The sequence below is a fragment of the Canis aureus genome, chromosome 6 (genome assembly GCF_053574225.1).
Source record: "Canis aureus isolate CA01 chromosome 6, VMU_Caureus_v.1.0, whole genome shotgun sequence".
Classification (NCBI taxonomy): Eukaryota; Metazoa; Chordata; class Mammalia; order Carnivora; family Canidae; genus Canis; species Canis aureus.
In genome coordinates this window covers 54785247-54799606 of record NC_135616.1, presented here as the reverse complement: position 1 = coordinate 54799606, position 14360 = coordinate 54785247, and the positions used below count along the sequence as shown (strand labels likewise).

Sequence of the window (14360 nt, the reverse complement as noted above, 5' to 3'; positions counted from 1 at the left end):
GAGACTTAAAACTAAAATGCAAAAAGATGGGATCCCTGGGTGGCGCAGCGGTTTGGCGCCTGCCTTTGGCGTAGGGCGTAATCCTGGAGACCCGGGATCGAATCCCACGTCGGGCTCCCGGTGCATGGAGCCTGCTTTTCCCTCTGCCTGTGTCTCTGCCTCTCTCTCTCTCTCTCTCTCTCTGTGACTATCATAAATAAATAAAAAAATTTTTTTAAAGTTTTAAAAAAATAAATAAATAAAACTTTAAAATAAAATAAAATAAAATGCAAAGAGATAAGGAGGCAATGAAAATGAAGGGGTGAGGCTCACATTGAGTGCCATCATATAAGGTGCAGCTCTGAGAAATCTCTGCATGCAGAAAGGACATAAGATGCACGTGGAAAGGACATAAGATGCACAGTTGGATGACTGGGGCTTACTTAGTCTGAGCTCCACCCTTTCTTAGCCATGTCACCTTAAGCAAGACTCATAACTTTTCAGTGTCTCAGTTGTTTTTGTGTATAAAACGAAGACAACAACCTACCTTCTGAGGTTGTCATGAAAACTAAACAAGATAAGGTATATGAGAAAGCTTTACAATCTATAAAATACTGTAGGAATATTAAGCAGAAAAGAACTATATCCAATATGTGGAAGGTGCAATGCAGAAGATTCCAAATCTGAGAAAGAACGCCCTAAAATGTAAATGTAATACAGTCCAGAGCAGATATGGGCTCCCTCACAGTTCACTAAACCCCTCTCCCAGAGGTTTTCAAATTAAGGATGTGTTGGAAATGTGTTCCACCTTTTGTACATGTGGCAATGAAAATTTCTGCCTCAAAAGAGATGTTGCTTTGTATTCTTTCTAAGACGTGTTACAATGTGGACTGCCCAAGAGAATGAGGGTGCTCCCTAAAACTTTCAGGAAACTGGAGGGAAGACTTGACTGTCCACAGAATATGACATTGGGTCCACGGTATTTAATTAAGAAGCAGAAGAAAAGATGACCCCATAGTGCCAAAGGAGCTTCCAAGTAGAATAGGAGGGATGCCTGCAATGTGCTTCTCTCTGAAGATGAACAGTTAGAACTGTGGAGAAATGTCTCCTAATAAGGATGAAGCTCGGGCAATAGTGAGAGAGTCATCCCTGAGATGATACTTTCCTCCCTTCTGGGTGAACTGTAAGAATATACTGAAGATATTCTGTATATAAGTGGGTATACCAGAATACCCACTTAGCTGTCTATATTTTCAAGGTGAGTTGGCTTTTAGGTGAGCCCCAAAAGTTTCTGCCTACCATCAATAATTATAATAAGATTGATTTCTAAGTCTGAGGACTCTAAGGAATGGAGTTCTGATTCCACTTTCCCAGGGCCACCTCTTCTGCCTCTTGATGGTCAAAAACCCTGGGAAATGGAGAAAAAAAAAAAAAGAAAGAAAAGAAAATACAAATTTTTCAGAAAGTAAAAATTTATCTCTACTAATACCAGAACGTAAGCAGACCCCCTTTGAAAAAAATAACGTAACATATGGCTGGCGTACTTTTTAGATAAGGCCCAGGGAATGTCTGTGGCTTAACCCTAAGAAAATCTTACAGTCTGGCTCAGAGGAGTTGGGCTTTTCTCTACAGTTCCCATCTTCCAATGATCTGTTGGTTCAAATGAGCCACACTCATAATGATGGTCCCCAGTAGAGCTCGTAGAGCTCATTTCCTATTAAGCTGTGGTAAGTCAAAACCTACTTCAGAGAAGACAAGGTCACCACCCTGGGGGTGCTAATGAAAAACATAGGTTTTGTGTGTTTGGGGCTGCTTGAAAAGTAAGAAAACCTCAACCTCCTGAACCAGAAGTAATCCTCTTCTTTTTTTTTTTTCTTTTTGGTAAGTGTTCTATGTTGGGTTTAGCATTTCAAAAGTTAACAATGGCCCAGGGTGCGATCCTGTAGACCCGGGATTGAATCCCACATCCATCGGGCTCCCGGTGCATTCTCCCTCTGCCTGTGTCTCTGCCTCTCTCTCTCTCTCTGTGACTATCATAAAAAAAAAAAAAAAAAAAAGGTTAACAATGGCAGATCCCATTTTTAATGAGCTCATCAAAGAGTTTTGATTTTTTGGCATTCTTTATGTACTGAGGTAAAGAAAACTAACTCAAGGTTCCTGAGGGAACTGTTAAATCTCTTTCCTGGAACAAGTAAATAGTGCATAGTAAGTTATAGCTCTATCTCCAGAAAATCCCAAAGGCATCCTAGTAGAGCTCAGATTTAGAGGGATAAAAGTGTCAGTAATACCACTACTAGTTGATTGCATTACGTCATCTTGGGATGGCCCAGTGCCATTCCTATTCTCCCTTTGCCCTGGTGCCATTATCTAGAAGAGTCCATTGACCGAAAAAAAAAAAAAGCCCAGAAAATCTCCTATTACCCTTAGTGTACTTGATGGCTGGAGCCAAGAGAGGAGAAAAAGGATGAGGAGGATTTCATCGTGAGGGCTTCCAAAAGAAAGGAGAATACTTCCCTGACTTTCTCGATGAGGTACCTGGCCAGGAAATAGATGATTCAACAGAATAATTTTAAGGAGAGCAGGTGACATACTCCAGCCTGAACCTTTGATTTCTTTCATTAATTTATTCAACAAATATTTATTGTCTTCTAAGTGGCAAGTGCAACTCTAGTTACCCAGCAGTTTCCCTCAACAGTATCCTGAATAACTCTTGGTAATGCCAGACATCAAATAGGTTTTTCTTATTTTCCAGTGATAAGAATCAGGATGCACTATTTTTTCCATCTGTAGCCTGAAATTCCTATTAGATAATCTACTCAAAGCTGGATAAACAGTCACATACATTCATGAGGCAACACTACAACTAGTAGTGAATATATTCGCTACACTGAGAAATATACACACATACCCCACACTGAGAAACATTTGTTTTTTTGTTTTTTTTTTTTAATTTTTATTTATTTATGATAGTCACAGAGAGAGAGAGAGAGAGAGGCAGAGACATAGGCAGAGGGAGAAGCAGGCTCCATGCACCGGGAGCCCGACGTGGGATTCGATCCCAGGTCTCCAGGATCGCGCCCTGGGGCGAAGGTAGGCGCCAAACCGCTGCGCCACCCAGGGATCCCAGAAACATTTGTTTTAATAATAAGGTTACTCAGTCAACAGATATTTATTGAACTCTTAATAGATGCCAAGCACTGGGTTTGGTAATGAGGTTTCAGTGGTAAACAAACCAGAAAAGTTCTTGTTTGGTGAACTTTTATTGTAGTGAAAAAACAGATACTTTTTTAAGTGGTCAAATAAATAATATAACTGCAAGTTATGCTAAAGAGAAATAAAATAATGAGAAAAAGAAGAGGCTCTAAGAATGATCTGAGGAGGTGACATTTAAATTAAGGCCTGAAAGATAAGAAGCCAGACATGTGAGGAACCTAAAGAAGACCATTCCTGGCTAAGGAAATGGAACCCATGTGTATGGAGACAGCCTTCAATGTTTGTCTCTACCAGGAAAATGAGAAATGCAGCCATCACTGGAGAAGAGGAATGGTAAAGAAAGGTTTGGGATTTTTTTTTGGTTTGGGCTGGGTTGTCTTTTTTTTTTTTGAAAAAATATACTTGAACATATGAACATGCTGATGGAAATCATTTCATAGACAGCAATGGTTTGAGGATCCAGAAGAGAGAAGAGAAATTTTAAAGAGGCAAAGTAGGGGAATAGAAATGGATCTAGTGCACAAATGAAAAGATGGTCCTCTTCCTCCACTATAGATGTAGGTGATAGAAGATGTAGGTGATCATGCAGATGTAGGTGGATCATGCAAATGTAGGTGGATTGGTGTTCTGGTGGTATAAGTGTGGTTCCATGGTGGGAGGAGGGGATATGTTGGGCTTGTAAGAGGAAAAGCTATGATGTAATTGTCTCAAATAGTGGAAAAACATGGTTGGCAGGGAACTGAAAAAAAAAGTGGTAGGCAGTATTGAATGCCCATTTGAGATCTGTGATCACTAATATAAGGCAGTGTTTCTCAAGTAGGGCTGACTTTTGTCTTCCCATCCCCAGTCTGGAGAAATTTGGTAGTGTCTAGAGATATTCTTGGTTTTCCTGCATGCAGGAGGGGACAATGATACTAGTATCTAGTGGATAGAAGGCAGAGATACTGCTAAACATACGACAGTGCACAAGATAGCTCCCACGACAAAGAATTATCTAGTTCAGAATGTTAATAGAAGGAAGAATGGAAACTCAGATGTAAATGTATGTCATACATATAGAACATCTCTGGAAAGCTGCATAAGGAGACAATGATACTCTCTGTGGGCAGAAATTGGGCCATGGGACAGAGTAAAAAGAGGACTTTACTTTCATCCTATATATTTATATGCTTTTTAAAATTTGTACTATGTACATGTATTAGTTACTCAAATCAATCAAAAGATAGAAATAATTCAGTGATAAAGAGTAACTGATTTATGTAGATGATAGACAAAAATAAACCGAAACTAGTCTGTCTTTTTGGGTAATTTTCTCTAGCAACATCCAGCTTTTAGGATGCCAGCTTAAAGAGAATGGGATTTTTGCAAGGGGAATGTACTGAAGAAAGAATATTCTAGAATTGAGAAATTTCCCAAGATACTGATTGTAATGACAGAGGGCAGAATCTAAGAGAGAGTTGTGTTGAAGTTGTGTTGAAAGAAGGAGTTGATGGATATGTAAGGAAAGGATAGAGTTTATTAGAGGTCTCAATGTGATAAAAATATACACATTTTAGGAGAGAAAATGTTGGAGCAATTGAGCTGGAATAATAGGAGGTAATGTGAAAATAAGGTGTATGAAATTAAATTGTAAAGCAAATACCATAATTTTTAAAAAGGCAAAGTCCAGGGGGAGGCCATGGTAGTGAGTGGTTGAAAAAAAATAGGAAAAGGTCGTTGTCAATAAAGGACAGGAGAATGTAAGAAACCAGGTGTTTGGGTGGATCCCTCAGGTCAGTGGCTTCTCCTGGAGCATATAGTGCCTCTCTAGAGTGGTTTATTAAAATGATAGCTGCCATTTTTTAGATAGATGCCATGTACCAGATATTTTATGTACATATCAGTCATTTTTGTGCAAGAGAGGTTAAGTGACTTGCCCAGTGATTGCATTTGGAAAGCAGAAGAACAAAGATCCAAGTTAAAGGTTTTGTCAGTCCAAAGTCTGTGCCCTTTCCACTATGCTATGGCTCTGTTCCCAGGAAAATATGGGGTAAATTGTCACTAAATCTGTTCAAAGTTGGGTGAGCTTAACATTGGCAAATTTATAGGTAATGAAAACTCTGGATAATGGAAAAAGACTGGGGAGAGGGGTATCTGGCAACGATAGATTTGCTTCATAGTTCTCACACCAGTGAGTTCTTAACATGGCCTTAAGTCAAAATGAGTAATGAAGCCATGGAGGAAAGAATTAATAAAGAAAAGAAGTCCAAATTTTAGTGATTTCCAAAAGGTACATTCATAATATTGATCTGTATTCTAAAATATAATTTTTATTACATGTATTCTTTTTATTAAAATACACAAAATGCATATAAATACTGATTATAGGAAAACAGCATCAACACCTGACAATCAAAGAGTCTTGAGGGCTATTTTGAGGACAGCTGAGTTGGTTGCCAAGAAGTATTCAAAAATCTACCACTAAATGCAACCCATGATTTCCTAACATATCCTTCACAATTTCCACATTATCTCTTCTTACATAACTCTTCTAGTCAAATGCATGTGATACACACACACACACACACACACACATACACACACACACACCAAAATTGCACTGGAAATATACATGCTGTGTGGGGAATGGGATAACTTCACAAAAGATTCCCTTTGCTTCTGTGTTAGCATCACCTGGTGGTTCAGGCTATGCGTTTAGAAGTAAAGGTGCTGCCAATGGGACACTGGCCTTCTGGTTTCTTTAGCTTATCACACAAGCCTACTCCTCTTTTTCCATCCCTTATACACTCATGTCACATCCATATATCAAAAATCCTCCCCTGAGGTAGATAGTAGACCCACCCCAAGAGGTGAGTTAACAGGTGTCCTTTTCAATGTGTCAAAATGCTTTTGGACACTTAAAATGAGAGTAGAACACTCTAGTAGCTACTTCTTTCTGCTTCTGCATCTTCATATGGTAGCCCAGAGTCTCATGTTCTTCAGTCATGTTCCTCTTCCTGTCTGGTTCATGGACCTTAGGTGAGCTGAGGAACTGTAAACCTGCTGAACCCTATGGTCTTAAGATACTCCTGGATCATGTCTTCTCACTTGACCTCAAGTGAGCTTAAGAAGACTCTCATTCAAGACCATGTTCTCAGTGCTTGTAACAAGGAACCATATGGAGAGAATCCCAAAGTGCTTTTCTTAGAGCTTATATAAGCCAAAAAATGTCTTAGATTCTTCAAAACTGACCAGAGATAGTTCAGATACATTGACATACAAATGGTCAGCACTGGTGAGATTGAATACTGCCCCCAAGTAGCTGCTACGAGCCCACATCTGGCCTGTAGTGCAGTAGTTCATGATCTTCCCCTCCATCAGCATCAGGTCCTGGGGATATTTAGAGTTCCTCATATAGACCTTGTGGTTCAGGGGCTTGTTGTTGCAGGACTGACCCCTGAAGTACACTTTGGAATACACAAAGTACAACCCAGTATCATTGATCACAAGGCCACCCTTCTTATACTTCACCCCAGAGACAAGGGCAATTCCGTATGTGTCTTCCCATTCCAGAGGGATGGATCTTGAGTTGGGCTTGCCTGAAATCAAATCAGAGAGGAGCTTTCAGCCAGGAATGCTCATGCACCCAACAAATGAAGCTTCCAAAGCAAAACTGTGGGCCTTTCCTTGAGCAAATAACCAAAGTGACATAACCCACATAGAACTGGCCAACAGGTCAGACTCAATCCATCACTGAATTCCTGCAACACCTCTATCAAATTGTTTGCCTTGATTTTATCATCTACACAACTGGGATAATAATATAGATGCTAATCAATTACAGTGAGACATTACTGAGATTATTTTAACTCTCTGGAACAAAGAGTCTATGATCTTCAGAACTAACAACAAAACTTCTAGGTTTCAAGGTCCTTCCATGAGGAAAAAAGCCAAACCTAAGGAACTCTGAAATTTTAAAGTTAGGAAGAATCCTTAGGGATCATCTGGCCCAGCTCCTCATTTATACTAAGGAGACTTCAGTTCCCCCACTTTGGGCTAAAATCCCCTTTCTTTTATGTCCCTACAGCAATATATTCATACCTTAAGCAGAGAACACACTCCAGTACTAAAATTATCACTTATGTACCTGTATTTCCCTATTATATTTTAAGTTTCTTGAAAGCAGGGACCATGTATGATTGTATGGACAATCATGTATGATTAATCTACATGCCCCCAAGGCGTGGCACACAACACGTGTTCAATAAATATCTGGTGATCCAAACTGGATGATTCTACAGCCTCTACTTTAATAATTCTAGAGACAGTGACATACCCCTTCCTGTGACGTATCCATCTTTCAAATATTAATGGACTGTACCCTGGGAATGCCCACACCACATTGCTATCAAATCACTTCACTCCGCTACGTGACCACATGCAGGAAGTCCACCAATGCCGGGACAGGGCCCTTTTTCTCACTTCTGTTTCTACTCTTGCACAAAGCAGAGTGAAGCTCTTCCAGAACACCAGAAAAGCCCTGACTAAAATAATTCATCACTCCCTATCTTCCCAGATCTCACCTTGTGAACCCATGCCCCAAATCCCCTAAGCATCTTTGGAGTGATTGAAAAGAGCAAGCTCCACATGGGCAGGAATCGTGTTATAATTAGCTCCATTTTGCCAATTTAGAACATGGCCTAGACTAGTAGGGGCTCAATATGAGTATGAGGCTGACTTGACTAGAAAGATGGGACTATTCTTCGGTGTCAAATGCTGTCCCTGGAAAGTAACAACTCCCTCAGAGCACAGTACCCAACCAGCTATTCTTTCTGTCAAACGCTTTCCCAAGCCCCATGTACCTTCCAGATACAGACCTGTTAAATGGGCCACTTTCCTCAGCTCCCTTTTTTCAGAAGGTGGATTGGGTTGACCTGTATCATAGAGAGATGAAAGATAAATATAAAAATGAGATGCCAACTATTCTTTTGTTGGGACTCCGAACAGGTCATTTAAATAAAAGTGATTTTTTTAAAAACATAAATGACAATAGTCTAACATATACTAATCATTCAAGTCCAAACTATAGAATTCACAGAAATCTGTATTTCAGAAATGAAGAGGTAAAAAATAAACCAAATAGAGATAGACATATGCAAAAACTGTGTTACAATAAACCAATAAGTTTGATTTATAAAGAGCTATCATATCAGTTACTGTATTTGAACTTGCCACAACACTTTGAAGTGGAGATATTCGTCCCACCTTATAGACAGCTAAATGAGCTTAGAAGTTGAGTGATTTTTCCAAGAAGACCCAGCAACCAAATGTCAGTATAGGACAGACTCTCAGGTCTTCTGGCTCTAAATTAGGGTTTTTTTCTCTACTCCAGTTCTGCTGCCTTTAGGACTCGGCAGAGCAGAGGCCAAAGAAGACTATGATTTCAGCTCCTGGCCACTAGCTCTTTGCCTCCGTGGTATTCGACGGTCTGCCCAAATTAACCATCCTCAGATATCAAATGCCTTGAATAGCCCCTCACTGAACCTATAATTTTGTAACAGTTTCCCTAGACATCATCTCTGCCTATTAGTCCAGCTTTATCTCCTGAGCTTGCTCACATTGACCAAGGCTGCACAACACGAGTTCTTTTTTTTCTTTCTTTTCTTTTCTTTTTCGTAAAGGTTTTATTTATTTACTTGAGAGAGACAGAGATAGCAACAGAGCATGAGTGGGGAGGAGAGAGAGAAACAGACTCCCCACTGAGACATGGGGCCTAATCCCAGGATCCTGGGACCATGACCTGAGCCAAAGGCAGACACTTAACTTACTGAGCCACCCAGGCGCCCCCACAACATGAGTTCTGATGTAACCTGAACAAACCTGCAATACCTCTTTCTTGGGGAAACCCTCACAGGCCTTTTTAATCGAATATGATTTTTCTCTCCTTTGAAACCTAGAATCACTTTGTCTTCACCTCTCTTCTTGGTTCTGACTCCCCATTTCTGTGGTAACTGTATAACTTGTCTTATCCACCCCCCGCCCCCAAATAAATGGCAGGTTTCCTACTATATGTTTAATCCACCAGAGTACTCCAGCCTCAGTGTCTAACACAGGGCATGTGACCAGTAAATGCTTACTAAGTTAAAATGGAGGAGTTAAAACAAACAATAGTTCACAAAGTAGACATTATTTCTTTGACTTCAAATATCTTAACCAAACAGAGCTACCACTTAGCTAATGAATTCAGCTAAGACATTCGAGAAAGATTCATAGAAAGGCCTTCATCCACATCAAGCTCCTTGCGATTAGCCTGTAAAGCTCACCCGTGGCGTGAGAACGCCCTAATCGGCTGAGAACATAACCTGAGCAATCATGACCTCTCTAGCCCCACAAGACCACCCACCATGAATGAGGTGTTAGCGAACAGGAAAGGCAAAACTGAGTCTCCTCTACATTCCTATACCACAAACCATCTGTGCAACTAGTTTGGCATTCAGCCATGTACTGACAGGAAATGGAACAGAGAACCACAGCTTGCGTATCTTTATATCCCTCGCAGAGCCTTGCACAGTGTTATTCTCATAGAGGGTTATTCAGTAGAAATACCTGCTAGGCAAGAGCAGAAAGGAACTGGAACTAGATCCTACACTTCGGTGGTGAATGTTTCCTGCCCCCAGGGTCTTTGCACATGACATTCTCACTGCTGGAATGTTTTTTCCCTACCCTCCCACCCCACCCCACCCCCACACAGGCAGGCACACACATGACACCTCTTTAGAGGGGACTTTCCAGACCACTCTATTTTACGTTGCCCTTAGTATAATTTGAAATTGTTGTCTGCTTGCTTGCTTTTGTTTACCCTTTCCTGCCTGCTAGAAGCTCTGTAACAGCAGGACCCTTGTCTCTCCTCCCTGGTTCTCAGTCATTACCAACACCCAGCATCCAGCCTGGCACATAAGAAGAATTCCAAGAACATTCGTGAATGGATAAAAGACTTAATGAGTTAACTGTGGAAAAAAAGGAAAATGAAAAAGGAGCCAATAAGTATGTTTAAATAATCTATAATAATAGTATATCCCAAAGAAAATTGCTGTTAATATGTTGAAGTATAAATCCTTCTAGTTCTTTACTAAAAATATAAAATTATACACATGCACTTACATAGGGAATTTAAGTTAAGCATACTGTTTTATAACTTGTCTTTTTATCTCACAATATAGAATGCACAAACTTCATGGCCTTAAATGTAACTACATGGATTGCAGCTGCTACATACAATGCCATCCAAACATACCATGATGTATTTAATCTCCTGGTAAGGGGTATTTAAGTTTCTTCTGACCTGTTTATTATAAATAGCCTTATAAGGAAATGATGAACATCCTTATCTATTAGTTTTGGGGTATATCTCTAATTATTTTATTAAGATAAATTCTTAGGAGATTGCATGGTAAATTAACACTGAAACCTTTCGTGGGTACATTTTTCCAATTGCTCTTCAGAAAAGGTATAGCAATTTGCATGTTCCCTGGCTGTCAAGGAATACTGAAGCAAAATTTTTCCCTCATATTTTTGCCAGTCTGCTTTTTTTTATCTGTGCTAATGGGATGAATGAAAATGGATAGCCCCTTGTTTTAATTTGCATCTCTTCTGTTAATAAAGTTGCTAATTTGATTTCTAGGGGGTAATGCACCCAGTCTCTGGTCCATCTGGGCTGATCTAAAGAAGGTACTTGCTTACTGGAATAGGTAGATTTGACTCATCTGTTCACTTGACTATCATCACTAAAATGATCCCAGAGTGGGTGAAAGATGAGTAATTAGGAACCTGTTTCACCAGCCACATTCCACTGATTTTCGAGGCCATTTCATTTTAGAAATCCTCCAAAAGTTTTATTTTTCTAACAAATATTTCTACTGTGCTTGAATATATCTGGACTCTCCAACATTGAGGGACTTGGACCTAGAACTAGAGACAGAGCATCCAAGGGATGAATCCTTCAGAGCTTACATTCCGGAGCAGTAGGGTGACTTGGGTCAGCTACAATAGGCAATAAGAGAAATTGGAACAGGCTTCCCTCATTGGATGGCCGCCAGTGCTGTCTTTTATTCTCTTCCCAATTTCTAGGAACAAGATATATCTATTGTCTTTGTAGAGGTTTCTTGCTTTTCATCTTTATTTCGCATTTCATGGCCATCAAGGACAGATGGAAGTTTCCCTATTTCATAGGGCACCAGTCTATATACTGGAAAGCCCTGTAGGTGACAAAGCACCAGGAGCCTTTGTTCCTTCTGGCCCTAGTTCCACACCAGTGGTTTGGGGGCATATCCTCTAATCTGTCTGGAGTTCTGTTTCTCTTCTGAAAAGTGAGATTTGCTCCAAGCTCTCTTCCAACTCTTACCAAATCCAAAGTTCGGTGATCTTAGTTTAATGAACCAGAGCATCCTAAATCTACCTGTCCACAGTTTGCAAACTATGTTCTGAAACTTCACACAAGGTTAGTGTCCAATTTTTCATCTTCTTTCTTGTCCTGAACCTCATACAAAGAACTTTCTTTTATTATTGAAGGTAACTCATGATTGCCTTTGGGGAGGAAGCTGGACTAGCCTTTGAGAAATGGCCAAGGTCTTCCCCCAAGACTGCCAGGGAGTGCAAAAGAACAACCTTAAAGTGGATAATTAATTGCATACTTTTTAAAAGCCTAAATGGGACACCTGGGTGGCTCAGTCAGTTAAGCATCCGATTCTTGATTTTGGCTTCAAGTCATGATCTCAGGGTCATGAGATCAAGCCCTGAATTGGGCTCTGCACTGGGCGTGGAGCCTGCTTAAGATTCTCTCTCTCAGGTCACCTGGGTGACTTGTTGATTAAGTGTTTACCTTTGGCACAGGTCATGATCCCAGGGTACTGGGATCCAGCCCCAAATCAGGCTCCCTGCTCAAGGGGGGGCCTGCTTGTCCCTCTCCCTTGGCTCTCTCTCTCTTTCTCTCTTCCTTGTACTCTCTGAAATAAATAAAATCTTTTAAAAAAAATCTCTCTCCCCCTCTCTCTTGACCCTTCTCTGCTAAGTAAATAAATAATTATATCCTAGAAAAAATTTTTGAATAAAGTTTGACTCTTGAGTAATCTCTTAAAGAGTTTAAAAAGGAGATAACTTTTCCCAGAAACATCTGTCTCTGTCTCCTCCTCCCCCATCTCCCTGGGAGTTACAGCCACTGCCCTTTCATGGAAGCCAGGAAGCCTGAGGAATGGGACAAGCCTGTTGCAACTGTATTGTCTCTTTCCAAAGTTGAAAGGAAATTATTTCAAATTGTATTCAGCACTCAGTTATACTGATTTTGAATGATTAAATTCGTTTCATATTTTAGAGTGGCTCAAGGAACCAAAATGACTAGAGATTCAGAATTAGCCAAGATTCCTTTTGTAGTATACATGTGTCCAAGAATGGGATGGAGTTCAACACGTGCAACCAACATGGTTGAGCAATGAGGACTATCTTTAGAAACTCAATGTACACGCATAAAAGGACTCACCTATTTGCTTCTCCAAAGATGGTGCTACATGCCTTTCGCTGGTAGACTAGCAAAAGAGAGAGAAAAAAAGATGTATAATGATTATGAAGTTCTTTAAGCTTAAAAATGCAAAATTGTCAAATAAAGTGAATAAACCTGAGAAGGGAATCTCAATACCTCAGAACCTTTCCTAACTCAGAGCTTGGCCATGCAATTTTGTCTCACCATGCCTCAGTTTTAGGATTTGGAACAGTTATAATATTTTAAAGTATTTGCAAGGAAAGTTACTTTGGTCATTTAAACAAATTCACTTCTAAGCAAGACTCCAAGTTCCTCCAAGTTGTTTTTTCTTGAATCACTAACCTCTAGGTAAGAGTTCAGCAGGCTGCCTTGCCAACTGAGAAAGGAAGAACTGTAACTGCCAGTCCTATTTTAGCCCTGATCCTCTATAAGATAGCAAATATTCCTTTCATTCACTTGAGCTTCTATTTTTCTGATGGTTGACTAGAACAACTAGAATGAACCATTTCTAAGACAGGAAAAAAAGGACTAAAAAATACTTGGCAAGTGAGACCACGCTCCCTCTGGACCTCAGCATCCCTCCAGGCTCCATTGTAGCAGAGCTGTCTACACCCGTGTCTCCAGGGTACAACGATCCACACACTAGCTTACCTCTCGGAGTTCAGCCAGCTCCTTCTGTAGATGGAAGAGCTGAAACATCCCCAGCCCCAATCCGACCAGGGCCACCAGAACCATGAAAAACATCACAAGGAGACACAGGCCTGTGTTGTGGTCCCTCCTCGTCTTCAGAGGTGGCAGTGGCAGTGGAGGCAGCGGTGGTGGTGGTGGTGGTGGTGGTGGTGGTGGTGGTGGTGGTAGTGTCGGCGGTGGTGGCGGTGGCCTCCTTTGCCCGGGCCTCCCTGGCACAGAGGATGGACACGGGAGGACTGACCCTGGAGAGGCCCAAGGAGAGTTGGCACTGCTGTCCACCCAGTAGATTTGGGGGTAGGGGTAATTCAAGGGATGCTGCATGGCAGCCGGTCACTCGGACGAGCCCCCAGCAAAGGTGTCAAGGCTGGGACTGCTGTTTCTGACTGCTTGAGAGAAGAAAAGCCCGGCTATCTCTTTATAGAGTTTCCATAGCCAAGGGAAATACTTCTCTTTCGTTCTCTCTTTCCTTCTCTCTTTCTGCTTCTCAAAGAGACACCCACTCACTTTGCATCTGAAGCTGAGAAGCCTCAAGACCAGACACCCAGAGCAAACCCCGGGAAGTTTCCGCCCACAATTTTCTGATGAAAGCCTGTAGGGCCCCAGTTGCCACTGCCTGCTACCTGAACCGCTGGTGGGATTGCCTTAACTTTTCTCAGGCCCTGCAAGAAAAGATGGCCTTTGTCCACTGGCCAGCTCCAGGGAGAGGGGCCAGCAGGGTGCGTCCAGACCCCAAGAGGTGAGACCATGGAGTCAGAGCCAGAAGAGTCGCTTCCACATCTTATATTTTGCATGAGGGGATCGATCCCTGGCTGCCATCCTTTCCCCACACCCAAACACTGTTTACCCCAACACTGTAAAGCACTATCAAAACCTGCTCCATCCCTCCTCTAGAGATTCAATCAGACATTGCAAACCAGTGGCTGATATGCCTTATGGAACCCATAGACCTGTCTTGTTTGTACCTCAC

The 14360-nt window shown here is 41.2% G+C and overlaps 1 protein-coding gene across 1 annotated transcript; it reads right to left on the bottom strand.

The window, feature by feature from the left end:
• Positions 1–5485: 5485 nt before the first annotated feature.
• Positions 5486–14038, bottom strand: FASLG (Fas ligand). Its single transcript, XM_077901698.1, has 4 exons — positions 13355–14038; positions 12704–12749; positions 8049–8105; positions 5486–6770 (listed from the first exon to the last, which is right to left on the bottom strand). Exons 1-4 carry the CDS (start codon positions 13712–13714, stop codon positions 6376–6378), a joined length of 858 nt encoding a protein of 285 aa, XP_077757824.1. The 5' UTR covers positions 13715–14038; the 3' UTR covers positions 5486–6375.
• Positions 14039–14360: the final 322 nt, after the last annotated feature.